This window comes from Trichomycterus rosablanca, chromosome 9 (genome assembly GCF_030014385.1).
Source record: "Trichomycterus rosablanca isolate fTriRos1 chromosome 9, fTriRos1.hap1, whole genome shotgun sequence".
NCBI lineage: Eukaryota > Metazoa > Chordata > Actinopteri > Siluriformes > Trichomycteridae > Trichomycterus > Trichomycterus rosablanca.
The window spans coordinates 33,780,842-33,808,535 of record NC_085996.1 but is presented as its reverse complement, the minus strand read 5'-3'; the positions used below and the strand labels follow the sequence as shown (position 1 = coordinate 33,808,535).

Sequence of the window (27,694 nt, the reverse complement as noted above, 5' to 3'; positions counted from 1 at the left end):
ACCACAGAATCACTGCCATCAAAAAGATCCAATTTAACAGCTTATTTACTATGTACAGCTGTAGACCAGTCGAGAATTGATTAAATAATAAATCTATTTAAAAATGTTTATAACGTATAGACGTTTCTGCAAAAAATATCATGTACAGAAGTCTAATACTCTAATACTGCTCGTCTGTACATGAGAATTTATACAAAATCTACCATTTAATAATAAAACAATAATACAATACAAGTAAATATGTATGATATTAAATGAAACCATAGAGTGGAGAGCAGAAAAAGGCTTCCAGAAATGTTTCTTTAAAGTCATTTAATGCAGAAAAACAGGCTGCAGTTTGCAGGGGAAGAGATGAGACTGACTGGAGTAGTGCTCTCAAAACACTACTTATTTGAATATAAGCACTAGTATTCATATGGTCAAAAGTTTCATTCAGAAGGAAGGAAAAAAATAACTGGTGCTGTTATTCTTTGAGACAAAGTTAAAAAAATGTTAATGGTTGTCCTATTTACAATTTGCACATTCATGTTAACAAGCAAATGCAGGCAAAACAAAAGTAAGCATTTGGAGCACTTTACACAGAGAGAATGTCATGAGCTTGTCATCACCACTCATTTAACTGAGAGTGGAAGTTCAAACGATGGCTCAGATTGAAGAAAATGAGGTAAAAGAAACAGAAAGTAGGTTTGTTGTCTGATCAGGAACAGACAGACCACATTAGGTTCATGTGACCTGATTAGCTTAGAGACAAACAGCTGAGATTTTACACACACATTTTTTCTTCTGTTTTTTTTCAAGTTATTGAACCTCTCGATGTTAGCTTTAGAGGCAAGTACGTATCATTTGGAAAACAAACAAAAAACAGTTGTAAGATGACTAAGCTACATTCATCTTGCTTTTTTTTTTTGCTTTTACCACCAAAAGGCACTCGATACAAAAAAGGCATTTTTTAATGATGGGGCTAGAATTGGACCTATTAAAAAAAAAAAAAAAAAAACATATGGGCAGAAAATTCTGACGCCAACATAACTATTTCAGCTATGTTTACTTGTTTGCTTTAAATAACCTGGTAAAAATCCTGGTAAAACCACTGGTTACAGTAGGTGGTAACAAGGTAGGCAGGGCAGCAATGCAAATGGCATCTACACTCACCGCACTTACACACACCATGAGGTCATTTATAGTACCCAATTAACCTACCATCACCTTTTTTCCAGAGGTTATGGAAAACCTGAATACTAGGTGGAGTACATGCCAACATTCAGTAACTGAAGGCAAGGATCAAACTAAAGCTCTCAGAATCCTGGAGCTGTGTACCCACACCACCACCTGCTGTACTATTGTGCCACAACTCAATAACACTCAGAAAATCCCACTAAATAAGTGCCAAATCAGTAAACCACCCTTGCTGTTGCCATTTCAAATTCTATTACATTTGAGTGGCAGTATTTCCAGCATGGTCCTACAAGATATGTCTACACCTAATTAGCTATGTAAAGCAACGCATTTTCTGACAGATGGCAGGAATGTTCTTGTAAAAAGTAGCCAAAACTAGTTAATGACTGCCCCAGATGATCAACTCCAGCCAGAGCATAGCCGAAATATATTGCTGTTTAGAATGTATGACATCCTAGGTAATTAAAAAAGGTTACTCCATTATGATGAAGTTGGAATAGAAAACAAAAAACTATTCGCCATTGTTCGAACAACCACTCTCAGTCAGGGTGAACATATAGCCAGGCGTACTGTAGAGCATCTAAAATATATTACAAAATTAATTGGCACCAACCTACTTTCTACAACGGAATAGTTTCCTTTAGAGTCAACCAGGACAGAAGCCTTGAAGACAGGCAAGCTCATTTTAACTGAAAAATATATACAATTTTTCTGTCCATGTTGCCAGACAGTGACACTTGGCTGACAGTCCCCATTGCTGGACCAGATAACACTAAATCACACATACAGTGACATTAACCACCAATCTGAGGCACAAAGCTAGAGCACTAGCAGCCACGCCCTAGTGAACTGAAATGTACACATTTCTACCCAAAATCTGTGCCCTCTGATCTCTGGTCCAGAGGCTCTGGCTCAATTTAAACACAATGGTCAGCACTCACACTGCAAGTGCTCCCATGTCAAAAACCGCCTGTTCTTGCCCTGGCGCCTACTTTTTAATTATGATTAATGACAACTGATGAGGAAGGGGAAGTCAATGCAGGCACATGAGAGAGAAGACAGACTCGTGGAAAGAGCACACAAAAAGCAAAGTACACCTGAGAGGACCTAAAGTAAAAACAGATCTCCAGCATAGGGGCACCGGCCAAAGGAGGGTCACTGTGACTCTTTATGGGAGCAGAGCTGGGTGTGTGTCCAGGTTTCCAGGTCACACCAGGTCATCCTGTGCTGCTGCTGCTGCTGCTGCTGTCCCTGGCACTGTGCACTGGGCGTGCTGTGCTCGGCCTCTGAATCTTGAGCTGCTCTGCTCCTTTAGTGGCCATCATGGCTGATTATCATGTCCTCGGCACACCGGTGTGTTTCTATAGCTTTTACCGTAGACATGTCGTGAGGAAGCTCCGATTTGCGGCGCATCAGTGGTCGCTCTTTCCGCTGCTGGTCTTTAGGAATCTGCAGTCAACAGAAAAAAGATGGTCAAAAAAATCCTCTATAGGCCCATTAGATAAAAAATAAATGTAGACTGGAATTAGTCGTCAAATTTAAATGATCATAAATGCATTACGTAACACATAGGTGGCATAGCATTTAATTATGAAGACACAAGCATTCTCCAGGTAAATAGTTAAGACCAGGGGTGGGCAATTAAATTTTCCAAGGGGCCACATAAGAAACTCGGACTGTTGTGGAGGGCCGGATCAATAAGGTGAACTTAATTCTGCTCAATATTGATTTTATCTTTTTATTTACATTTACATTACATTTTCAGCATTTAGCAGATGAATTTATGAAAAGCAGTGAATTGTACAGTTCTAATAAGCTGTTAATGTTTTGATGTTACATTTAGAAAATTAGAAGTATGCAGAGTAAAAACATCAACATTATTTCACTATTTAAACAAACGCAAAAACAAATGTGAACAAATGTGCAGGTTTTTAAACTTTACACTATTTTGTTTTGAGTCTAATTACCTCATTTGTTTTTCAGTCCTTTGTTATTGTTGGATATTCTGTTTAAAATCACAAAGCTGGTCCTGACTGCTTCAGTTCTGGACGTGTTAAACTTTATAAAACAGTCTTTGTTGCTTTTGCAGTTTAGTTAGAGAAGCTTCAGGTGTGACGCTCCGCATCGTTCATGTTCTTATGTTTCTGTTTAGTACCGCAACAGCGATTTAGAGCCTAAATTCTGATCCTTAACCAGCGTTACATCTGACTTTAGTAAATAAACAATTCAGAAGTTCGTGTCTTGTTAAAAACTCCACCGTCAATCACACTCAGTTCTGTTCGCATTACAGTGAAGCTGATACATTACACTCGCGCATACGCAACTCGAAACGTACGGATATTTAAAGACACAGAGCTCTCGTCAAAATCAATCCTGTTATATTGCATGTTTGATGTACCTTTATTTACATCTAATTTTTAATTGCCACGAACCTCATGCTTGGGGATGTCTCGCGGGCCGGATGTGGCCCGCGGGCCGTACAATGCCCAGGTCTGGTTAAGACCATTGCTAAGTGCTAGTGTGTTGTTTCAGACCACTGACATAAAGCACATATGTAACCCTAAAATAAGCCATAATTGCCCATTTTCTAACCCATAGGGGTGTGTTTGCTATTTCCAAATGACCTGGCTATATACACTACATAAATATTATGAATCAATTTTTTTAAACCTCCTTTAAAACATATTGTTCAGGTATTTACCTGAGCAGCTCCTTCTTCTACTGTCTTTTTGAGCATTGTAACATCATCCATCACTACACCATCTGTTTCAATCTCCATTGGGCTGCTCAAACCAGTGGAGTCGAGATACAGTAGAAACTACAAAGCATAAAAATAAAATAAATTAAATTAAATGCCTTAGTATTTGTTTGAATTTATAATGCCAGTCGCATGGTCAAGATAGCCAGTTCCTGCAACAGAAAATGTTGCAGCTCAGTGGGGATAGTATTGTCTGTGGGAGTAGTATTCTTCTGGTCTTAAGGTTCACCTTTCTTGCACCAGACAAACCACTGATCCATATGGCCAAGCAGTGTCTTCATAGAGTTTTGTCTCTGAGCGATCCAGATTTCTTTTGCCATATTACAGGCAACCATTTCTGTGCTTCCTTTTTAAGAGTAGCATGCGTACTGGAGCCTGGTCATGTACTCCCAACTGGAGTCCTTGGTTATTAAGTAATCTTATAATCGCCACTGACACAGTTCCTGCAGCCTTTATCAGGTCATTGCTGAAGCGTCTGGGTAAAACTTTGGGCTTTTTCTCCACAGCCAGGCAGGTTTGCTGCTGCGCCATAAGTGTGGAACTTTTGGCAAATGCCCTCAGTGGTGCAATACCCATTGCAGTTTTGGTGCAATGAAATGATCACCTCTCTCGGTTTTTGTGACAGCTCTTGAGTTATCACCATGGTTGCAACACAGCATGAAAATATCTCTGGTTGCTGTTTATATAACACATCACCGGTGACGAAAATTAATGGGTGTTTTCAAGTTGCCAATGGGTTAATCAAGTTGTAACCCCACTTAGGACATACAGACTATGTGTGGTTTTAAGATCAGCAATATTATGTAGAGGTTGAATAAGTGTGACATGGCAGTAATAACAAAATATTCTACTTATCTAAAAAAAAAAAAAAATAAATAAAAACTTTGTTCATTTGTTGTATTATTCAACTGATAAAATCTTAATTTAAAGCTAAATCTGGCTCTGCAGAAAGGTTTGTATTATAAATCATTGTTTTCTTTGGGAGGGTTGAATATTTTTGATAGTAACTGTGATACACATCCCTACCATCAGTCTCATTCTACCACCACTACTTCTTGTGTGTGTGCCACATTTATTGATCCGCATCAGTAATGCAACTATTAAATGCACTGAACTGTATTCACTGAACTGTATTCACCCAGCTAACATTTAAGTCAGTGCTGAAAATAAAGCTTTTCAACCAGCAGTTACAGGAAACTGTGCTCCTGCAGCACCTTATCATGCTTTTAGACAAGCACTGCTATTTCAGGTGGAATGAGTAACACAGATGAGTAACAGAATGAAAAGGCACCGACCTGTGGATTTGACTTGGCAAGATTCTCTATCTTTATCCAGGCTTCCTCACGTTCTTTCCATTTTAGCTTCTCTCTGAGAGACAAAAGACAGAAACATGTTAACGTAGCCCTCATTGTGTCACTGTTAAAACAAGATGGAAAGGCAATTTGATGAGTTGATGATTATTATACTTGTTCTTTTCTGCTCTGAATTGCTGTGTGCAGTCGTCAAAAAGTTTCTGATTCATTTCCATGAAGAGCTTTAATGCATTGTAGATCAAACCATGGATTGTCCTAAATAAAGGAATGTGAGAAAGGAAAAATCACTATACACACCTAGTGCATGATATTCTTTAGTCAGTGATGAAATGTCTTATACAGGTAGTAATAAAGTAGTTTAACTTCCAAAAGTGATGTGGGAGTTCTAACTTTTCAAACAAGTAGCTTATAAGAAAACTGGTAATAATTAGCCAAAACATTAAGACCACGTCTAAACACATGCATGGCAATGCCTATTCCGTAATAATGTTTACAACATTAAAACTTCTTAAACGTCTACAACCACAACATCCCCACCTTAAGTTTCAGAAAACAGAAAAGCCTATTGTAAGCCTAAAGTGACTCACTTGTTCCAGTGGGTTTTGGAGTTACGGTACAACGAGGGGAACATGATGGGCAGGATTCTAGCTGCATTGTCACTGATCAGACTCATGATGTACTCGTTGTTCCAGTAGTATAGCGCCCGTTCAGCCACCTGTAAATACATAACAAGTCACAGACTGACAAGCAAATGTGCACCCAACTAAACACAGTCTTTCACTAAAGTATCATTCACTATATATACACTAGGACTTGGTGCCATTTCGACTGCTCCTATACTTAGAGGTAGTCACAGCAGATAGTTCTGATCTGCATACTTGATCTGGCATGGTTATTATGCCTTGGTAAAAAAAAGTGTGCCTCCCAATGGCTATGTCTGCGTTGGGCAAGTGTGAAACCCAGGTTCTTTTTTTTTTTTTTTTTTTTTTTACAATAAAAAGGCAGACACATTTGTCTGCTCATTTATCTGATCTCCAAATTACTCTGCCCCAAATTACTGATTACAGTCAGTTGAGGTTTAGTTTAAGTAAGTGAGGGTCTTAATAAATTAAAACAAATAAGAAAATGTAATTATTAATCATATTCAATATATACACAACTATGGATACTAAACTATATTAATCATTACATTAAGCTTTTTATATTAAGCTACAACTTTTTCTTTTATTGTTATAAATTACTGAAAATGTCTCTCAAAACAGAAATGATAAAGAAATTTCATAACACACTTAATTCAGCTGAACATCATGAATGCTTAAAAGACTTTTCTTTTTATATTTACTTTATAGACCCAAATGTTTGCATTTAAACATGTAATATAAGTAATAAATACAATAACATTATTATGTTATTAATGTTGTGAAATATTGTGATATGAAATCTACAATATAGCATTCTTAATATCAGTGGACAGCCTACTGAAAGGCCATTACCAAAATGGGCCCTTCATAATATCCTCTGGAATGTTCAGTTAAACTTTACCTCCACAAGACACACAAAACATTTTTAGTTTTGCATTTACTAACATTTTCTTTAATTTAAATATTTCATAAACAGTAATGACTCACCTGAAAGTGTGGACTGGAGACACATTTTGCTAATTGTCGGAAGAGTGGTTCCATGACTTTGACAAACTCAGAGGGCTCAATGACATCAAGGATCTCCTCCAGCTCGTTGAGGAACATCACTTCCTTTGGGCTGTGGGTCTTTGGCCAGTATTTCAGCAGAGCCATTACCACCTGTTAAAAGTTACAGATTCTTATTTAGAAATCGATACAAAACCAGGAATGTAGGTTTTGTCTTTTGGTCTTGTGTACTAAGTTAAATGACAGTGCCTATGCTACAGTTTTTATTACATGTTTCTTATTCTTGAACCTACCGGCTCAGTGAGGGTGCTGTCCTTTTCCAAAAACTGTACCACACAGTATGCCAGCTATGCAAAAATAAAAAAATAAAACTTTATTAATATTAGTATGAACAGTGTTATTAGTACTGACAGTGTATAAAGTAGGTTTCAAATTAATTGACAGTTTATTATTATTTAACAACATAATTAACCAACAGTAACACAAATATTATTTTAGATCTAATGATCTGAGATATTTACACACATCGCATTAAAACAGACTGTTGGAGACCAGATGCCCTTATCATGGTTTCTAATCATATAAGGTGCCAATGTGTTTTTGGTGCATCAATAACTCTTTCACATTCTGTTCCTACTACAAAAGCCACATCAAATTTCAAATATAGTACTGACCATAACATCGACAATTTCTCAGATATTACTTCAGATTTCAGTGAAAAACTCCTGCATACAGCTAACTATAGGTACAAATGACACATAGTTCATACCTGTGGGTGGTAAACACTGAGAGACTTGACTTTATGCAAAGGCAACAAAACTTTTAAAAGGAAAATCTTGTGCTCCTCTTTCAGTGGTAAGGCAAAGCCATTGATTATGCTGAAAAGAAAGATGTGTTAAATGAGGTATTAGAATATGGCCCATGTGAAAATAAACAAAGCAACCTTGTCTGGTACAGAATGTGGGCCTTAATATGGGATGTATATGGCCTATTAGAAATTAGATCTTTGTCTTTTTGACCAGTACGATATTCAAACGCTATAAAAGTAATTTTATTTTCATTATTATTAATATTATTGTTGTTGACAACTCAGTCACTTTAAGTGTGTTACTTTAACACTGACACTTTAAAATGTGCTGCTGTTTTACATATCTGTAAATATCACACTGCATAATTACACTGCAAATATTAGTGCTACCTATAAGGCTTTTCTTATTTAAATGTTTTTCATAAATTTTTTCTAGAATCACTTTATTTTAAAAAGAAAGTACTTGTAGGATTTTGCTGTGCACATGGAAAAAAAACTACTTAACTTAACTTAAGCCAAGTGGTTAAGGTACAGGACTAGCAAGTAAAAGGTTGCTGGTTCAAACCCCACCACTGCCAGGCTGCCACTGTTGGGCCCTAAGCAAGGCCCTTAACCCTCAATTGCTTGGACAATACACTGTCACAGTACTGTAAGTCACTTTGGATAAAAGCATCTGCTAAATGTTGAAAATGAAAATTTCCTTTTAACCAGTAACTAACATGCTTTTAGAATCCAATCAAAATATAAGCACATGGCAAAGTTACACATAATAGTGCAGTACAGAGCCACTACTGCCCCTAATATACCCAATTTTAAGGCCTACAGAAAATACCTAGATTTTTCTAATCCTGACGAAACAAGACTGGATTAAAAGAGGAGACATACCTTCCTAATATTTCCAGTAACTCTGCTATTCCATTATGATGTTCTGTTTCATAGATGAATCTAAAATCAGATCAGCAGCAATATTAACATACACCCAGATAATTAATAAAATGTGTTATTTAATGCATAAATAAAACCAACCTATAGAATATATTATTAATCTGCTTTCTAACGTAGGCCCTGAGACCTAGGAATTTGCCATAAATCCGATGTAAAGTGGTCTTCAGGAAGTCTCTTTCTCGGGGGTCTTCACTGTCAAACAGTTCCAAGAGCTAAAAGCAAACCAAGTCATTAGATTTCATCATCATCATATTACAACTTATATCAGAAAACCTTCACTATAAATTCATACCTGCATGACAAATTTCTGGTCAATGTACTTTTTGGCAATGTTTGGTTGGAAGTCTGGAGACTCTAAAAAACGGAGAAAAAATTCATAGACGAGCTAGGGCAGAAACAAAAGAAGAAGAGAAAACAGCAATGAGTGAGTCATGAAGTTTGGAGAGGTATAACATGTTAATATGCATCTGCATGTACATGTGTGTATGTATGCGTTTACCTGCAGGTGTGGCCAGGCAGCTTCTAAAGTGGGCTCATCTTCCTCTGGGTCAAATTCCGCCCCTGTTGGGTTGGATGAGGGCGGTAACGTCCTAAACATGTTCACTGCAAACTGAAGAAACATTGTAAGGGTTAATCATTGTTATTGTTATGGAATACTGTTTTTTTTTACATTTTGCATGACAACATTAAGAAAATTGAACTCTTATCAAATATCTTTTTTTTTCTTTTTAGTATGGCTTAGAAATGGGTAATACACAATATTTGATCACATTTTGCAGCTATCAAATAGTGCTCAGTTGTGGTTGGGGCTTGTTTTCTGGGAAAAGAAAAATAGAAAAAAAATGGTCTGAACTTCAAAACACAGAGCAGATTAAGTCAATGGATTCATGTTGTTGCACCAAAAATCAAGATTCAATAAACAAGGTCATGTAATTCAGATCTCTGACTGTCCATTTTTGTTGAGCTTCCCCCCACCCCTTCCCCAAATGTAGCCTTCAATGTAGATTTAGCTTTTTGGCTGACAAGCATGAATGGTGGCTGCCACTGATGTGGTCTATTGTTGTACCTCATCTACCTCAAGGTGCAAAGTGTTGTGCTGTAGCCTTCCTGTTAAACAAATCCTTTACCTTGTTTATCATTATGCTATAATTCTAAAACAAACTAGTGTGAACAATCCATTTCGTTGCATGGTTTACTTTCATATAACCACTAATAATTTACTATTTTTACCCTGTGCATTAGACACTGGGACATATGCAGCAAAAGCTTGGACAACAATTTGGACACAAAAAACTCTCAAAACTGACTAGAGGCAGATCCTAAAACATTGAGAAAATAAGTTTAAAAACAGGATTGAAAATGTGAATTTAACACTAACTATTGTGACTTGTGTGTCCAGTATCCCTACTAAGCCTTCTCTGAATGCAACTTTGTAAATGCATAGCCTATCTAGTGTTTTTACACAAAGTTTCAGTATAAATAGGAGCCAACAGCATGATCAATTAATTATGCAATCTGATAACACACTGTGGATAAAAAAAAAACCAAGACATTGCACTTATTAAATGCCTTGTGTTCAGTTAAGTGTAGCCTTAATTACTATCTACATCAGACAAAGGCAACATAGAATACCCACAAAATAAAAAAAGAAGAAGAAAGAAAAAAACCCACAAGGTTACACTTCTTCGGGGTGCAGACTCATCTCTGTCCTTTGATGTTAAAAGTAGAGAACTTCAAAGTGCTCATGCTCTAAAGGTTCTGCAGTGGAGCAACTCTAGGTTTTAAGTACATTATTATGCTGATATTAGGGATTTTTTTATTCCTCTGCATAGATCATATACAGGCAGAATCAAACGAACGAGTCAATTTGCACTTTAAATAAAAGTGGTTTCCTACTTAACATGTATTCCAGTGTTTCAAAGGGATTTTATTCAGCACTGAAATGACTAATGCTGGCAACAGACAGTCAAGCCCGGGTCAACAAAACCACTCTTGCTGAATGGACAAGGGTGGCTGAATCACTCCAAATAAGGATGTGTTATAAAATACATTATATGGACAAAAGTCCTTCTAATTTTTGAATTCATGTGTTTCAGCCACAACAGATGTTAACAGAAATTATATGCTTCAAATTTGCAGCAACAGTTTAGGGAAGACCCTTTCCTGTTCCAGCATAACTGTGCACTTGTGAAGAAAAGTTGCAAAGTTATCTGTCACAGATCTATACCAAATGCCCTTCATGACTCAACCCCTCTAATTTTTGACCTGGCTTGAGACTGACACTGACAGTCCCACCCTCCTTCCAATTACTCAGACATAGCCAATCATGTCTGTTTAGGTACCTGGTGGTACCATGCTGTGCCATCCAAGCACCCAAACTCATTACTACATCACAAATGTAAAAACAACACTGGATTTTTTTTTTTTTTTTTGAGTGTGCCGTTAACTTGGCTAGTGACCAAAGAAAACCCAAACCATCCATTTAGTTCAGTTTTTGCACTGTGCTGCAAATTACAATAATGGACTTACCATGTGCACCACCTCTGGGTAGATGGGCTCAGTTATCTCATTCCTGTCGCGCGTGATGTACTCCACCATCTCGTTGAGCGCCGCTCGCTTTACCTCCTTCCATTTTAGGTCACTCAGCGGATCGGATACAAAGTCAAACAGCACACAGCACTGTCGCAGCTTTTGCACAAACAGATTTTCCCGCTCCGCCAAAGGGACATCTATACCAACACAGCAGAAAGATACAAATATTGTTATTAGTCAAATAAAGAGCCTTTAAACTCTGACCACAGTCTTAATGCAAAGATGCCTAATGAAATTCCATCAAGTTTATTTGCTAAATTAAATTTATTAGATAAAATAAAGCAACAGGTGGTACATGCAAAACATGGAGCATGTTTAATATTATTTGTATATGTTCTTTGCACCAAATAAATAAAAAAACAACTAAATAAAATGGCAGGTTTTAAGTTTGATGTGACTTTTTTAAGTTTCACATAAAAACATTTACACATGAATGAACACAAGACAGATGTACAAAAACCAGATCAGGAATTCATCCGAGGAAGCCTGCATTTAGCAAGTACTCGATCAAAATCCAGCATGTCCGTGTGATATTTGGGTTCAGGGGCAGACTTGCTAAATTATATTTGTTGCATGTTTTCTAGAAAGCTGATTGTGAAAACAAAAACTTGACATTATTAACCAACATTTTCATTAACTATCATTTAAATATCTAATCACGACTTAGTTTCTGCACTGGTATCTGTAGGTAACAGCAGACCTGAGCTGCTCAACAACTTTTAAAAGTTTTGTGACTGTAATTTAGACCAAGCGCCAGTCCAATTCGATATAGTTAAGAAATAAGCTTTTTATAAGCTCCTCAAACTGAAAGAAAGGTGAAGCTTACAGCCGTAAGAACACTAAACCAGAGACAAGCATGAAACTGGGTCAGTGATTGTTTTGTTTCCTGCTGAAAGTATAGGCAACCTTGGCCATCTTACTGGCATCGTTAAATCACAGAAATACCAAGACATTTTAAGAAGGAATGTTATGCCCTCAATAAATTCTAATCTTTTAAATAAATCAGTAGTAGCATGAAAGCTATCAAACCTTAATAAGATGGAGGCTTTTACACAAGAGAAATGGGTGAAGTTTCCACTTCAGAGGTGTCAGAATCTTGTCAGCACTTAAAGAAATTATTCAGAGATGGACCTGGTAATTCAAATACCATTATCTGCACTCATTTAATGAAAAAAAAAGTTTTTAAATGTAATTAAATCAATTGTTTACTTGTATAATGATTTAATTTTGATTGTATGCATGTGTTTCATTTTATCCCATAGCTATAGCAGGTAGGTATTTTTTAAAAACACTAAACTCTGTAATATTTAACAAAAAAAAAAAAAAACAAAAAAAAAAAACAGTGTCAGTAAAGTTCACTACCTTTTTGTTGTAAAGCAATATGTCTGTTTTTAGTTTGTGACATGTTTTGTAGATAAGGCTTTACACACAAAGTTTAAAAGGCTTGTGTTTAAACCTTTATTTAAAATAATGCAAAAATACCCATCACTGATAAGGCTTGGAAATGTCACAGCATGACTGGTAACCGCCTAACAAACAGTTAAACCAAACCTTAAATATTCAGTCTCTCAATTTAAAAATAATTTTAGCATGCTCAAAAAAAAAAAAAAAAAAAAAAAAAAACTACAGCCTACTAATTTAAAAATGCCCACAGTCCAATCACTGTAGAAGTACTGGCCTGTTACGCTTGCAGCAATCTCCAGCATTTTGCAACCTCTATGTTTTTGTTTAAATGGTATAAAGCTCTTGCTTCTCTCAAAGCATTTAAAGAACAATCACAAAAAACAACCTTTAAAATCACTGTGCCAACTTACTCAAAAGGTCAGATTTAAACAACAAAACTCATTCTGCAAACTTTGCTCTGCATTTGTGAAGTCGTATTCCAAACCCTATAGTTTTGGATTTTTTATTTTGGAAAGGAAACATTTTTCATAAGTAAGTTTTACAGTCATATTCACTGTAAATGACAGTAACACTGTACAGTATAATTCTTACTTTGCTAGTCCCCAACACACAACTATTTGAACCTAAAAAAGACAAGTAAAAAAAAAACCTATAAGAACTATACTATAACTATAAGAATAATTAATGTATAAGTGAAAAGCTAAAGACATTAATACTGCATTAAATTTCAGCCAGTGAAATTGTAATGTCATACAATTGAATATCCTAATTAATAAATATAAACATTGTTTGAGTCCAGTGTAGCTTGGACAGTGCAGTGTTATATTACATCCAACAACGTTAGTAATGTAACTCAGTGTTCATAAGGTCTACTTTAAGGATTAGTACAGTATTTGAACAACATGCCTGATGGCTCAGCTCATTTCTGTACAGCGGTCGGGCTTGTTTTTGCATGTTTCCCTGCTAATGTATGTACAGAATTGCTGGAATGGAGGAGGGGTCTTGTTACAAACCACCATGGCAGGGTGTGTGTTACATACCTACCTTCAAAACAACTTGACTACCTCATATGAAAGACCAATATGCCATAGTTTTGCCTCCAATGTTTGTGAAAGAAAAAGCAAAGTATACCATCTGCGTTTAAACAAGGTAACAGTTTCATAAGATATTCATGAGCTATGAATACAAGATACTGTTAATGCCATATTAAGTTGCAGGCAAGAGCAAGAACAACCTCACAAGTGGCAGAATGGCACCATGACAAATCGTAAGGTGAGTATGACCACAAACGTGTGGTCACTGGAGTCAGCTCTTGTCTTAAGCATGTTAAAAATGAGACACCTGGCTGACGTCTAAATAAACTAGAAACTACTAGTACATTTCCCCACACTGTGACTTCACTTCCTTTGACATCAGCAGTCTCGGTGGGGGATGGGAGAGGCAGAAAACAGTCAAATTGCTCCAACCCCCTCATCATCCCACTACCTTCCTGCTCACACTTGCTCAAACTACAGTACAACTGAGACTTCCTACTACTGAACAGAGCATTGAGGCCAGACGCTGCTGCATATCAACAAACACAAACAGTGCTTAAAGCAAAGGAAACAGCCAGCATTTCCCCTGAATCCTTATTAAACACATCTGTCTATCTTTATAACCGAAACCTTCCAACTACGAGGCACAAACTACATGCATTTTAGAGGCACATTCTTATCCTCGCTCCCCTCCATGGACAATGAAACAGAACATCTTACCTTTAAAGTGCGAGAGAGCCAAAGGCTGAAAAGGCCCGTTTAAGCTCGGTGCATCAAAAACCATCCTGCTCTTTTACTTAAAGCATGTCAACAGGAGGGAGCGAGGGAGGGTAGAAGCGAGAAGGCGGATCAGTTAGGCCGAGATGAGCTAGCCTCCATTTCAGCAGCAACACTCTCAGCAGAAAATGAAGCTCCACTGTGAGCTGAGGAAAGCAGCTAGTTAGTGATGTCACAGACAGAGAGCACTCTTCATTGGCTGACCAGAATCACATGACAGGGCCTCCCAAAAGCAATGCAAGAAGTCTTTTGATTGGATGCTGGGTTTAAAACAGGGTGGGACATTTGCATTGACTGAAGCTGATCTCAAAGGATAGTACAGCTGGCTCTCTACTACTAACTGTTCACATTACCAAAACACTACCACATTTCAGCTAAAAGCACCATACAATTCTAATAAATCTAAGACATTACCAAACCAAGATGAATCACAAAACCAGCAGAGCTTTTCTCTAAACACCATTACATAATGATCTATAAAAATGTGCAGACGTTTGGTCTCTGTAGAGCATGTTAACGTAATTCATTAACTGTCTGTTTTATCGCTGATTTATGCTGGTCAGGATCACGGTGGGAAAGCAGTCTATTACATTAATCCGGGTCAATCTCAGGTTAATGTGGGGATGACCGAGGCCCTGTGATAGATTGATGTTCTGTCTGGGGTGTGTTACTGCATTGCGCCCAGTGATTTTAGGGAAACCGGTCACAAGTTATGAATAAAGACGCGGAGACGTAGCTGCATGAACAGGCTGCTGTATTCCATAAACATAACATAAAACTCCTGAAACCCCCCACAACAACAGGGAGGCTTCCTGTATCATAATTAGAGTCTACAGCCATGGCTTGCACTTTAGAGCAGGGATTCACCTAACAGAACCTGACCCCCTGCAAAACCTGACCAGGATAAAATGGCGATAAAACAAAAAATGCAATGGAGAAAAATCAGTGTTTGGGTGGGGCAGCCCCCCACCAACATGTCCCAGGTTTGAATCTCAGCAATGCTATTGGCTGCGCGAGCGTCTACACAGACATGTGTCTACACAGACATGATTGCCTATGTCTGGAGGAGGGATGACCAAAGTCCTGCAATAGATTGGCGACCTGGCCAGGATATTCCTGGAATTACACTAAGTGTTTAAACATTTGCAAAGGTATGGGACAAGTAATCCAAAATGTTGCTGGTTCAATCCCCACTATTCCCAATATGCCACTGATGGGCACCTGAGCAAAGCTCTTAAGCCTCAATTGTATGTATTGTTTACAGCCACAAGTGTCAATCAGTTTGTATAAAAGTGTCTGCTATATGCCATGAATGTAATGAATGTAAAGGTGTTTATAATGTGTTATTTATCACTTGTTTCAACACCAACAAGGCCTTTATTCACAATGACTTGTTTGACAGGTGTCCAGCAATAAACAAATGAAAAATATGATACTGGTAAGACGTGATGCTGTTGTTTCTGGCCGAGACGCTCTTGAATAGAGGAGAAATGAAAAAAAAAAGAAAGAGAAAAGCCACGCTATTAGAGCTGTGTTTATTACTTATATTTATAGTATTTTAAATGAGTAAGCCCTAATGTCATCTTTACAATTCTAACATTCAGTCTAGCATACAGTATGCTGTGTGGAACTATTCAAAATAGAATTCACACTTCTTTGCTAATAATAAAAAAAATCAGGTGGTAATGCTTGGTCCAGCAGTCCTTATTCTTCAAATATTGCAACCGTTTGAATGTGAAAACTAGCTTAATATACTATGGTGACCAACAGCACACAGTTTCTCACGTGTATGGCTCTTCAGCCAGAAGTAGCTTCAACAATTATACTGCTGACTGTAAAAGGAAGTGGATGACTTCAGTTTTTACTAGGGTGCAACCTTGACACATTTACCCAGAGTGCATAAAACAAGCAACCCACAGTGCAGCAGTACACGGCTGACAGGAAACCACATTATCTAAAGCTCACTCGTAGCAACAACACTCAGATGAGTTGGTGGTGCACACCCACTAGCAATCACTAGGCTTAAAAAACACTTCGTGGTAACACAAGTTTTCATGTTGTAAAGTTCAGAGAAACTGCATTTACAGAAATAAATAAAGAGGTCATTAAGAAATAAACAGCCATGAGGAACTTCATATAATGATCAAAACCACTCAGACCATGTAGTTATTCAGTCATGTAGTTAACACTAGGCATAATGATAGATACAACAAAGTTTTATTTTTATTAAAGTTTTGCTTTGTAACAATTTTAACTGGATGATTCCATTCAGTCCAACATCACAGGTTAAATTCAGATTTAAGATAAAAAAAATTGTGTGCACCTGTGTGTGTGTTGACGTGACTTTTCTATGCTGCTTTTTTTTTTCTAAAAAGTGTGTATCAAGGTTTAGTTGTTAAAACCGAGAACTTGCGAAGTGTTCACTGTGGTTAGCAGCTGTAAAAGTAGCATTCAGCATTATTCAACTATTAATATAATTTGTTTAATACATTTAAATAAATATTTAGAGGCACAATAACACAAGTCAGAATAGGTAATGCTACAAAATCTGCACACAAAAAAAAAAAAAAAAAAAAAAAAAAAACATGCAGCATTACACGTTAACATTTATGTATTGAACAGGCCAGAGCCAGCTATTAAAGAAAATACATTTACTTTCAAAGAGGTTGTAGCACTTCAAACACAACAGCCAACTTCAAGATACAACGCTACAACACTTTGGCATATATTTTTTTTTTTTGACAATTGAAGACATTTTTGTATTCCTTTTTAAAACAAAGTAACAGGCCGGTTACCAGGTGGTGCAGCGGTAAAAACACAAGCTGGAACCAGAGCTGGGATCTCGAATACATCGTATCGAGTCTCAGCTCTGCCTGCCGGTTGGGCTGAGCAACCACATGAACAACGATTGGCCTGTTGTTCAGATAGGGGTGGGATATTAAAAAGTGGGATAGGGACTCTCTCATAACTAATGCAATGACAGCTTCTGCTGGCTGATTGATGGCGCCTGCACAGAGATGGGAAAAGAGTGCCGTCAGGGTGTGTCTCTCCGTACACAGTGCTGATCCGCATTGCACTCGTCAAAGTGTAGGTGACAAGATGCATACGGCTGCTGCCCACGTGTCGGAGGGGGCATGGGTTAGCTTTGTTCTCCTCAATCAGAGCGGGGCTCAGCATTGGTGGAGAGAAAGCAAGATGCAACTGCGCAATTGGACACGCTAAAAAGGGAGAAAAATGCATAATCAAAATATAAAAAAACTAACTAATAAAATTAACAGTTTATTAATCTCTGGAGGAAAAAGAATGTTGTTAATAATTATATAATTATAATGAAGCTGGGTCCAAGAAAGGATCTACACAAATAAAATAACCTTTCTTTAAAAAAAGTTACACAATAAACAGTCAGTGTTTTGTGCATGTTGAGTCACTGCAAACCAATAAAGTAAACACACCTTAATCATTAAATTCAGATGTTTAATTCAGTCCTTTTGCCACAGATGTATAAAATCAAGCACCTAGCCCTGCAGTCTGCCCTCAGAAAACCTTGTTAAAGAATAAAAGCTCACTAAATTTGAGTGTGGCACTGTAATAGGATGCCACTGCTGCAAAGTCAGTTCATGAAATTTCTTTCCTTCTAGACATTCCTTGATTCGACTTTAAGTGGTATTAGTAAAAGTAAAAAGATTTAAGAACCACAACAACTCGGGCACAAAGTGACAGACCACGTTTGGTTACAGAGCAGGGTTGCTGAGTGCTAAGGTGCATAGTGCATAAAAGTCACCAACACTGCTGACTCAATAACTGCAGTTCCAAGCCTCCTCTGGCATTAACATCAGCAGAAAAACTGTATGCAGGGGGCTTCATTGCAAGGGTTTACATTGGCTGATCAGCTGCATGCAAGCCTTACATCACCAAGCACACAATGCCAAGTGTCAGATGGAGTGGTGTATAGCATGCTGCCACTTCACTTTGAAGAAGTGAAAACGCATTATGTCAAGTGATGAATCACACTTCTTTATCTGGCAGTCTGACGGATGAGTCTGGGTTTCGTAAATGCCAGGAGAACATTACCTGCCTGACTGCATTGAGCTAACTGTAAAGTCTGGTGGAAGAGGGATAATGCTGTGGGGTTGTTGTTTTTTTTCAGGGGTTGGCCTAGACTCCTTAGTTCCAGTGAAGGGAAATTATTCAAGATATTTTGGACTACTGTATACTTCCAACTTTGTGTGAACTAGACTGGCCCACAAGACACCCTGAGCTCAACCCCATCGAACACCTTTGGAATGAACTAGAACAGAGATTGCAATTCAGGGCCTCTCGTCCGACATCATTGTCTGATCTCACAAATGCTCTTCTAGCTAAATAGCCAAAAATTATCACAGGCACACTCCAAAATCTTGTAGAAAGGTTCAGTTTTTGTAAGCAAACCTACGTTGCACGCAGCTCAGCACTTTGTGCCAAACTTTGTAAGAGAAATGTCCTTCAGTTCTTTCCACTTCTCAATGCAAGATTACAAATGATTTAACCACCTACTGTACAAAACTTTGTAAAAAGATTTAGGGAATCTGGAAAAATGCCGGTTCATATAGGGCAAGACAGGATACCACTGTTATATGTGCATGACCACTGAGCCCTCATACAGCATTGTATAAGAAACCACCATGCTACCGTAATAAAACTAGCCACACTGGCTCTGAAGTACCTTCGAAAACTAATGTCACTTAACACAGTCCGTCACTGCATCAATAAACAACAGCCTGGCCTCATTGACACAGTCTGTGTACTTGACTGACCTGCATGCAGTGCAGCTCTGTATCCTAATTAAAATGTATGGCAAATCATGAACAGGAGAATCCGACAACAGCAACCAGAAACAACAAGAGGGTGTTAAATGTTAAGTCTTGCATTATGCAAGTGTAATTATTGAAAATGGTGATGTAACAGTGGTAAACATGTCTATGTCGCAACTTCTGTTTCAGTTCTACTTTTTTATATTTACACAACAGTTATTTTTATTATGGGTATTACACACTCTCTGAACATATTTAAGATTTAGCACAAGCTTTTACCAAAAGTCTGTATCATGCAAATATCCACATGTCTGCTCTGATTTGTTCCTATACTAATATGCACACAACTTGTTCATTTAATCACTCAGCATATTTAATAAGTGGGTAGGGTCTATCAAAAGGATCTAGCAGCGGTTTGAAATGCATCCTATGTATATACATTTACACCATATGGCCAAAAGTATTTGAATACATAACCATGAGCTTGCTGGACATCCCATTTCAAAAACAAATGGTACTAAAATAGTGACCTCTGTGATCTTTTCAGCTATAACAGCTGCCACTTCACTGAGTAGGCTTTTCACAAGACTTTAAAGTTTGTCTATGGGAATTTGTGCCCATTCAGTCAAAAAAGCACTTGTATGACTGGGTACTGATGTTGGTCAAAAAAGCCTTAACTGATGTTCCAGTTCATTCCACAGCTGTTCAGTGGGGCTAAGGTCAGGGCTCTGTGGAGCATTTCTTCAAATCTTTTAAACCTTACTTTGTGCACAGGGTCATAGTAATGATGGAACAGGGAAGAGCTTTCCCTAAACTGTTGCTGAAAAACTGGAAGCATGTAATTTTCTTTATAAAATTGATTTATTACATTTGTTAGCAACTGTTGTGTCTGAAACACGTGAACTCAAAAATCAGGAGGCAGGTCACAGTGCTTGTGTCTATATAGTGTAAGTATAGTGTAGTATAGTGCACAAAACCTTCACCAGTTCACCTTCACTAAAAAAGTATTGCATTCCAGTACATGGTGCCAAGTGGATGCTCTTTCAGTCAATAAAAATCTTATCTAGATATCTAATGCTAGTCGGTTGTTACTAGCACTAGGGGAGGTTGTAGCCTAGTGGTTGAGGTACTGGACTAGTAATCAGAAGGTCGCTGGTTCAAGCCCCACCATTGCCAGGTTGCTGCTGTTGGGCCCTTAAGCAAGGCCCTTAACCCTTAATTGCTCAGACTGTATACTGTCACAGTACTGTAAGTCGCTTTGGACAAAGGCATCTGCTAAATGACCAATCATGTGTGTGTGTGTCTGGTATTGTGGTGTGTGTAACCATGAATTATCATGTGTTCTTCCCAATTTTACTAAACATACAATGCAACTTCACATAACAGCAGACGGGAAGTAAATAAAACAAAAGCATGAATTCTCGGTTGCACTGCCTGAAAACACATTTCCACATATTTAGGGCATGTCGTAAATCAGATGTGACTTTCTAAATAGTGGTTGAAGTATTAACATGTGTACCAACTGAGCTGGTGTGTGATCTTGTATAATGCATCATGAGAAGGTGTAATAAAATATTAAAACCCAATAAAATAATATCAGATGATAGTCAGCTGAGACACTATCACTCAGTTGGGTTTCTGTCCAAGAACATAGCTAGCAGTGGGACATTTATGGCATTTATGGCATTAGCTGACACCTCAATATTTACTAAGAAGGTAGAAGTAATATTTAAGCTGATTTATTACGCTAAGCATACATAATGTTTGACTGAACATATTGATTACATTATTTTGATTTAGATGCAAGTATTACAGTTTAGAGAATGTTTATGATTAAAAACACTTAGCACTTAACTAAATAGTCAAATACAACATTGTTCAGCAAGAGCAGCCTAGTTTGCATCAATTAACATGAATAGAAAAATATTTTTAAGCTTTACCTTTGAAGGCGGGCAGTTTTTGGAGTTCCCTGTTATTGCTAAGGCTAAAGCGAGAAGAACTTCTTTTCTCCTTTTTAACGGGGGCTTGAGATCCAGACTGTTTCCCCTTTAACAGCTGTGTGGTGGGTGGCACGCTGTTGCTTCCTTTTCTGTTTGATCCCTAAGGGAAAACGACAAAGACCATTAACCATTAGGCAAATTAACTTATATCCGCACTTATTTGGTCCTTTATTCCCTAATCCACCTTTTAGCATCACATGAACCAGTCCAACCAACTATTTGCAGTGTGTCCAGAGGTACTTACAGGGGTTGGACAATGAAACTGAAACACCTGTCATTTTAGTGTGGGAGGTTTCATGGCTAAATTGGACCAGTCTGGTGGCCAATCTTCATTAATCGCACATTGCACCAGTAAGAGCAGAGTGTGAAGGTTCAATTAGCAGGGTAAGAGCACAGTTTTGCTCAAAATATTGCAATGCACACAACATTATGGGTGACATACCAGAGTTCAAAAGAGGACAAATTGTTGGTGCACGTCTTGCTGGCGCATCTGTGACCAAGACAGCAAGTCTTTGTGATGTATCAAGAGCCACGGTATCCAGGGTAATGTCAGCATACCACCAAAAAGGACAAACCACATCCAACAGGATTAACTGTGGACGCAAGAGGAAGCTGTCTGAAAGGGATGTTCGGGTGCTAACCCGGATTGTATCCAAAAAACATAAAACCACGGCTGCCCAAATCACGGCAGAATTAAATGTGCACCTCAACTCTCCTGTTTCCACCAGAACTGTCCGTCGGGAGCTCCACAGGGTCAATATACACGGCCGGGCTGCTATAGCCAAACCTTTGGTCACTCGTGCCAATGCCAAACGTCGGTTTCAATGGTGCAAGGAGCGCAAATCTTGGGCTGTGGACAATGTCAAACATGTATTGTTCTCTGATGAGTCCACCTTTACTGTTTTCCCCACATCCGGGAGAGTTACGGTGTGGAGAAGCCCCAAAGAAGCGTACCACCCAGACTGTTGCATGCCCAGAGTGAAGCATGGGGGTGGATCAGTGATGGTTTGGGCTGCCATATCATGGCATTCCCTTGGCCCAATACTTGTGCTAGATGGGCGCGTCACTGCCAAGGACTACCGAACCATTCTGGAGGACCATGTGCATCCAATGGTTCAAACATTGTATCCTGAAGGCGGTGCCGTGTATCAGGATGACAATGCACCAATACACACAGCAAGACTGGTGAAAGATTGGTTTGATGAACATGAAAGTGAAGTTGAACATCTCCCATGGCCTGCACAGTCACCAGATCTAAATATTATTGAGCCACTTTGGGGTGTTTTGGAGAAGCGAGTCAGGAAACGTTTTCCTCCACCAGCATCACGTAGTGACCTGGCCACTATCCTGCAAGAAGAATGGCTTAAAATCCCTCTGACCACTGTGCAGGACTTGTATATGTCATTTCCAAGACGAATTGACGCTGTATTGGCCGCAAAAGGAGGCCCTACACCATACTAATAAATGATTGTGGTCTAAAACCAGGTGTTTCAGTTTCATTGTCCAACCCCTGTACATCTGTGCTTGGAAGCCTGCATTTATAACATTCATGTACATGTACAAGGTCACAACTGTCAGCATCATCCACAATCACAGCATAAAAAATGTCACCTTTCTGATACTGAATTATTTAACAACTCTTAAACGAAAAAAGCCACAGACCCATAGCAAACACCTTAAACATCCCTGTCAGTAAAAGTGGTTTCCATCTCCAGGTGGAAAGTACACAGAATTACAAATTGTCCCCAGACAGATGCAGCACCAAGACTTTTAGACTAATAATAAGGACAACAAAAACAGCAATAACAAATTGGATCATAATTTCTCCATCTTTAACTTAACATCCCCCTGCTAAAAAAGAAGCACAGGTGCTTGTTTAAAATTTGCACATAAGCATTCAGGCAAATCAGAACACTTCTGCTTTAAAGAAAAGTAGTTCTCTTTTGTGATTATTCTATTTTAATGTGGCCACATTAAAAGAAATGACTTAGATGAGAAACTACATTTGGATGTTTAGAGGTACTGGACTTGTGATCAGATGAGCAAGGAACTTAACCCCTTAATTGCTTGTATTTAAAACACTCACAATCGATACTCTTCTAATGCCATGAACGTAAATGCATACAAGAAACAACTTCATACTTAAAGCCAAAAAAAGAGCAAGCCAGGTTTCTTAAAATAGAAGGTAGGGTGCTTGTATTGCCTTGACAATTTCCTGACTTTAAAATATAAGGTAATTTATTAAAATATAAGGTAATATATTGCTTTTCTATCAGAGAGACCATTGTAACTCTGGGGATACAAAGATAGTTTGCCAGAAGGAGTTGGTTAGAGCTATACCACAACTCTACAAAAAGCTATTTCTTTACAGCCAAGTACTTAACCTTTGCTTGTAAACATATGTTCATGTTTAACAAAGTCAAAAGACAATACATGTAAAAATTGAAGTGGATTTATACACCGATCTGTCATAACATTAAAACCACCTCCTTGTTTCTACACTCGCTGTCCATTTTATCATCTCCGCTTACCATATAAAAGCCCTTTGTAGTTCTACAATTACTGACTGTAGTCCATCTGTTTCTCTGCATGCTTTGTTAGCCCTCTTTCATGCTGTTCTTCAATGGTCAGGACCCCCACAGAACCACCACAGAGCAGGTATTATTTAGGTGGTGGATCATTCTCAGCACTGCAGTGACAATGACATGGTGGTGGTGTGTTAGTGTGTGTTGTGCTGGTATGAGTGGATCAGACACAGCAGCGCTGATGTTGTTTTAAAATACCGTGTCCACTCACTGTCCACTCTATTAGACACTCCTACCTAGTTGGTCCACCTTGTAGAGTGAGTAAAGTCAGAGACGATCGCTCATCTATTGCTGCTGTTTGAGTTGGTCATCTTTGAGATCTTCATCAGTGGTCACAGGACGCTGCCCACTGGGTGCTGTTGGCTGGATATATTTTTGGTTGGTAGACTATTCTCAGTCCAGCAGTGACAGTGAGGTCTGTCACTGCTGTGTCTTATCCACTCACACCAGCACAACACACACTGACACACCACACACCACCATGTCAGTGTCACTGCAGTTCTGAAAATGATCCACCACCTAAAGATTTGGCAAGCACCCATGATATTAACCGGCTGAATATTAAGTTACCTCATGATCTGAATTCTCTTGTCCTCCAGTTTTACTGACTTTTCCAGACTTCGGTGATTCCTGTTATTGTACAAAAAGCAAAATTAAGTTTTGATATTCCAACAAACAAAATATATGCAGCTAAAATTGACACATCGTTAGCTAGCTACAGTATTTAGGAGGCTAGCGTACAAAACGTATTACCCACACTAACGTTACAAGCATTCCAATTATTATTAAAGATAATTCACATTCATAACTATATATTCAAGCATAATGCACGAAAACCACGTAGAAATATTAATAACATTCTGTACTTAGATAATTGAACATTGCCGGCTAAGTTGCCCGGCATCTATCCTGTATCTAAACTATACTTCAGTTAGCTTATAAAGCTAACTAATACGCTAATGAGCATTATCGCGCGTTAACTATTTATTTGCATGTCGTGATGTACTAATGAACATATAATAAACAAATGCAGCGGCTTCCAAGTGCAAATAAGCTCAGACTACCGTTACTTCACTAACGTCAGCTAGCTAGCCTCTTTCAACGTTAGCTTTAGCATACTCCTATCGATTAGGTGACACATAACACAGTTAGTAGGATATGAGCTTGTGTTTCTCGGCTTTATGTAAGATGTCAGCTACCTTCCAAACCAAAATTTGAAAAGAAAACCCACCTTGTCCTTTTTAGTTTTGTTCGGCATTGCACTTCTATGTCCGACCTCTCACCTCAGACAGACTAAGAACCCAGTCAGTACCCGCCTAGCGCCCCGTCTCTCTCCTCATGTCTGATAGGCTGCTTACACAGAGCACAGTGCAGCACTGGTTACATGCACTACTGTCAGAGGAACAGATCTCCACATTATCACCTACACTGCACTGCTGTCTGAAGAACAGATCTCCACATTATCACCTACACTGCACTACTGTCTGAAGAACAGATCTCCACATTATCACCTACACTGCACTACTGTCAGAGGAACAGATCTCCACATTATCACCTACACTGCACTGCTGTCTGAAGAACAGATCTCCACATTATCACCTACACTGCACTGCTGTCTGAAGAACAGATCTCCACATTATCACCTACACTGCACTACTGTCAGAGGAACCAATCTCCACATTATCACCTACACTGCACTACTGTCAGAGGAACAGATCTCCACATTATCACCTACACTGCACTGCTGTCTGAAGAACAGATCTCCACATTATCACCTACACTGCACTGCTGTCTGAAGAACAGATCTCCACATTATCACCTACACTGCACTACTGTCAGAGGAACAGATCTCCACATTATCACCTACACTGCACTACTGTCTGAGAAACAGATCTCCACATTATCACCTACACTGCACTGCTGTCTGAAGAACAGATCTCCACATTATCACCTACACTGCACTGCTGTCTGAGAAACAGATCTCCACATTATCACCTACACTGCACTACTGTCAGAGGAACAGATCTCCACATTATCACCTACACTGCACTGCTGTCTGAGAAACAGGTCTCCACATTATCACCTACACTGCACTGCTGTCTGAGAAACAGGTCTCCACATTATCACCTACACTGCACTGCTGTCTGAAGAACAGATCTCCACATTATCACCTACACTGCACTGCTGTCTGAAGAACAGATCTCCACATTATCACCTACACTGCACTGCTGTCTGAGAAACAGGTCTCCACATTATCACCTACACTGCACTGCTGTCTGAGAAACAGATCTCCACATTATCACCTACACTGCACTGCTGTCTGAGAAACAGGTCTCCACATTATCACCTACACTGCACTGCTGTCTGAGAAACAGGTCTCCACATTATCACCTACACTGCACTGCTGTCTGAAGAACAGATCTCCACATTATCACCTACACTGCACTGCTGTCTGAAGAACAGATCTCCACATTATCACCTACACTGCACTGCTGTCTGAGAAACAGGTCTCCACATTATCACCTACACTGCACTACTGTCAGAGGAACAGATCTCCACATTATCACCTACACTGCACTACTGTCAGAGGAACCAATCTCCACATTATCACCTACACTGCACTGCTGTCTGAGAAACAGATCTCCACATTACCACACTACTGGCAGTAAAGAAACATTTCTACTCCTCATTGCTTACGCTGAACTGTACTAAACTCAAGACTAAATGCAGTGTTGTTAAAAAGAATATCTACACTTTTTCTAGACTTAGCTGCACTAGCATCTGTCAAGTATTATGTAGATTTTGTAACTCCTAGTAAAGGGACAGCTTCACTTGACTAACCCACAGCATTACTGTCAATAGAACATGTCTCTTTGTATTATATACAATGCCTTACACGCAATACTACTGCCAGCAGATGAACATGTTTAAGCTTTAATGCTGTACAGCATTGTTGTACTCGTGTCAGTAAATGAAAATGTCTATATATAATTACTTACTGCACTACACTCAACTCTACTGTTAGAAAAGGGAACATGTCTGTGATGTATTACTTAAACTGCATTGCACTACTGTCAGTAGAGAAAAAGGTCTTTAGTATATTACACTGCACTGCACTAAATGCTCACAGCCCTTCTGTAAGTATGGGTACAATTAGGTGATGCAGTAGTCTTAAGACAATGACACCTTCATACATATGCAAGTCACTCATGCAGTAAGAATGTTTCACAACAATGTGGCTTGAATATAATATAATCTTTTGTCCCTGTCCCAGCTTTTGAGTATGGTGCAGACATCAAATTAAACATATATTAATATAAAAAACTCATTAATATGTACCCAAAAGGGTCAACAGAGTTAGCAAATTACAAATTCTTGTATTTATTGCATTTGATAATGTCCCAGCTTCTCTGGAAATGTAGTTGTATAAAATATATTATTGATGTCATATTTATTTTTCATTTTGATATATCATATGGTTACACTAGTTACATCTATAATATTGATACCATTACCACTAGAGATGAACTTGCAATCTACAACAATTAGAATTTGTCGTCAAACATTAAATTACCTCCATGTTCTAGAAATGTTAGAAAAGTTAAAAAAAAATCCAAGCTGTATTTTGTCTCCATCTACTGCTCATATTAAGCATGTTGGAAAATCTGAAATCGTCGCCTTTGTCTTTTTAGTACTCACTATGAATGTCCTATGTTAGAATTTATTTCATTTTCTACTTTATGAGATACTACAGAACTGTAGTGTCCTTTATGTAATATTAACATGACAGACAGACTCACCCTATTAGTTGGGACATTTATAAAATGCCATAAAAACAAGAATCTGCAAATGTAAACAAATTGACG

At 38.4% G+C, this 27,694-nt stretch overlaps 1 protein-coding gene across 2 annotated transcripts; it reads right to left on the bottom strand.

Annotated features, from left to right (window-relative positions):
- Positions 1-297: 297 nt before the first annotated feature.
- On the bottom strand, positions 298-25,121 carry ppp2r5cb (protein phosphatase 2, regulatory subunit B', gamma b). Of its 2 annotated transcripts, XM_063002284.1 has the most exons (16): positions 25,060-25,121; positions 24,399-24,458; positions 21,184-21,343; positions 11,176-11,375; positions 9,146-9,256; positions 8,939-9,031; positions 8,728-8,858; positions 8,587-8,646; positions 7,663-7,771; positions 7,187-7,240; positions 6,876-7,046; positions 5,835-5,962; positions 5,401-5,502; positions 5,230-5,302; positions 3,878-3,994; positions 298-2,625 (listed from the first exon to the last, which is right to left on the bottom strand). In XM_063002284.1, the coding sequence occupies exons 1-16, from the start codon at positions 25,084-25,086 to the stop codon at positions 2,488-2,490; spliced, it is 1,734 nt and encodes a 577-aa protein (XP_062858354.1). In that variant the 5' UTR covers positions 25,087-25,121; the 3' UTR covers positions 298-2,487. The 2 variants fall into 2 exon arrangements, with proteins under 2 accessions (XP_062858354.1, XP_062858355.1); XM_063002285.1 differs by lacking the exons at positions 21,184-21,343; positions 24,399-24,458; positions 25,060-25,121 and adding an exon at positions 14,397-14,449.
- Positions 25,122-27,694: the final 2,573 nt, after the last annotated feature.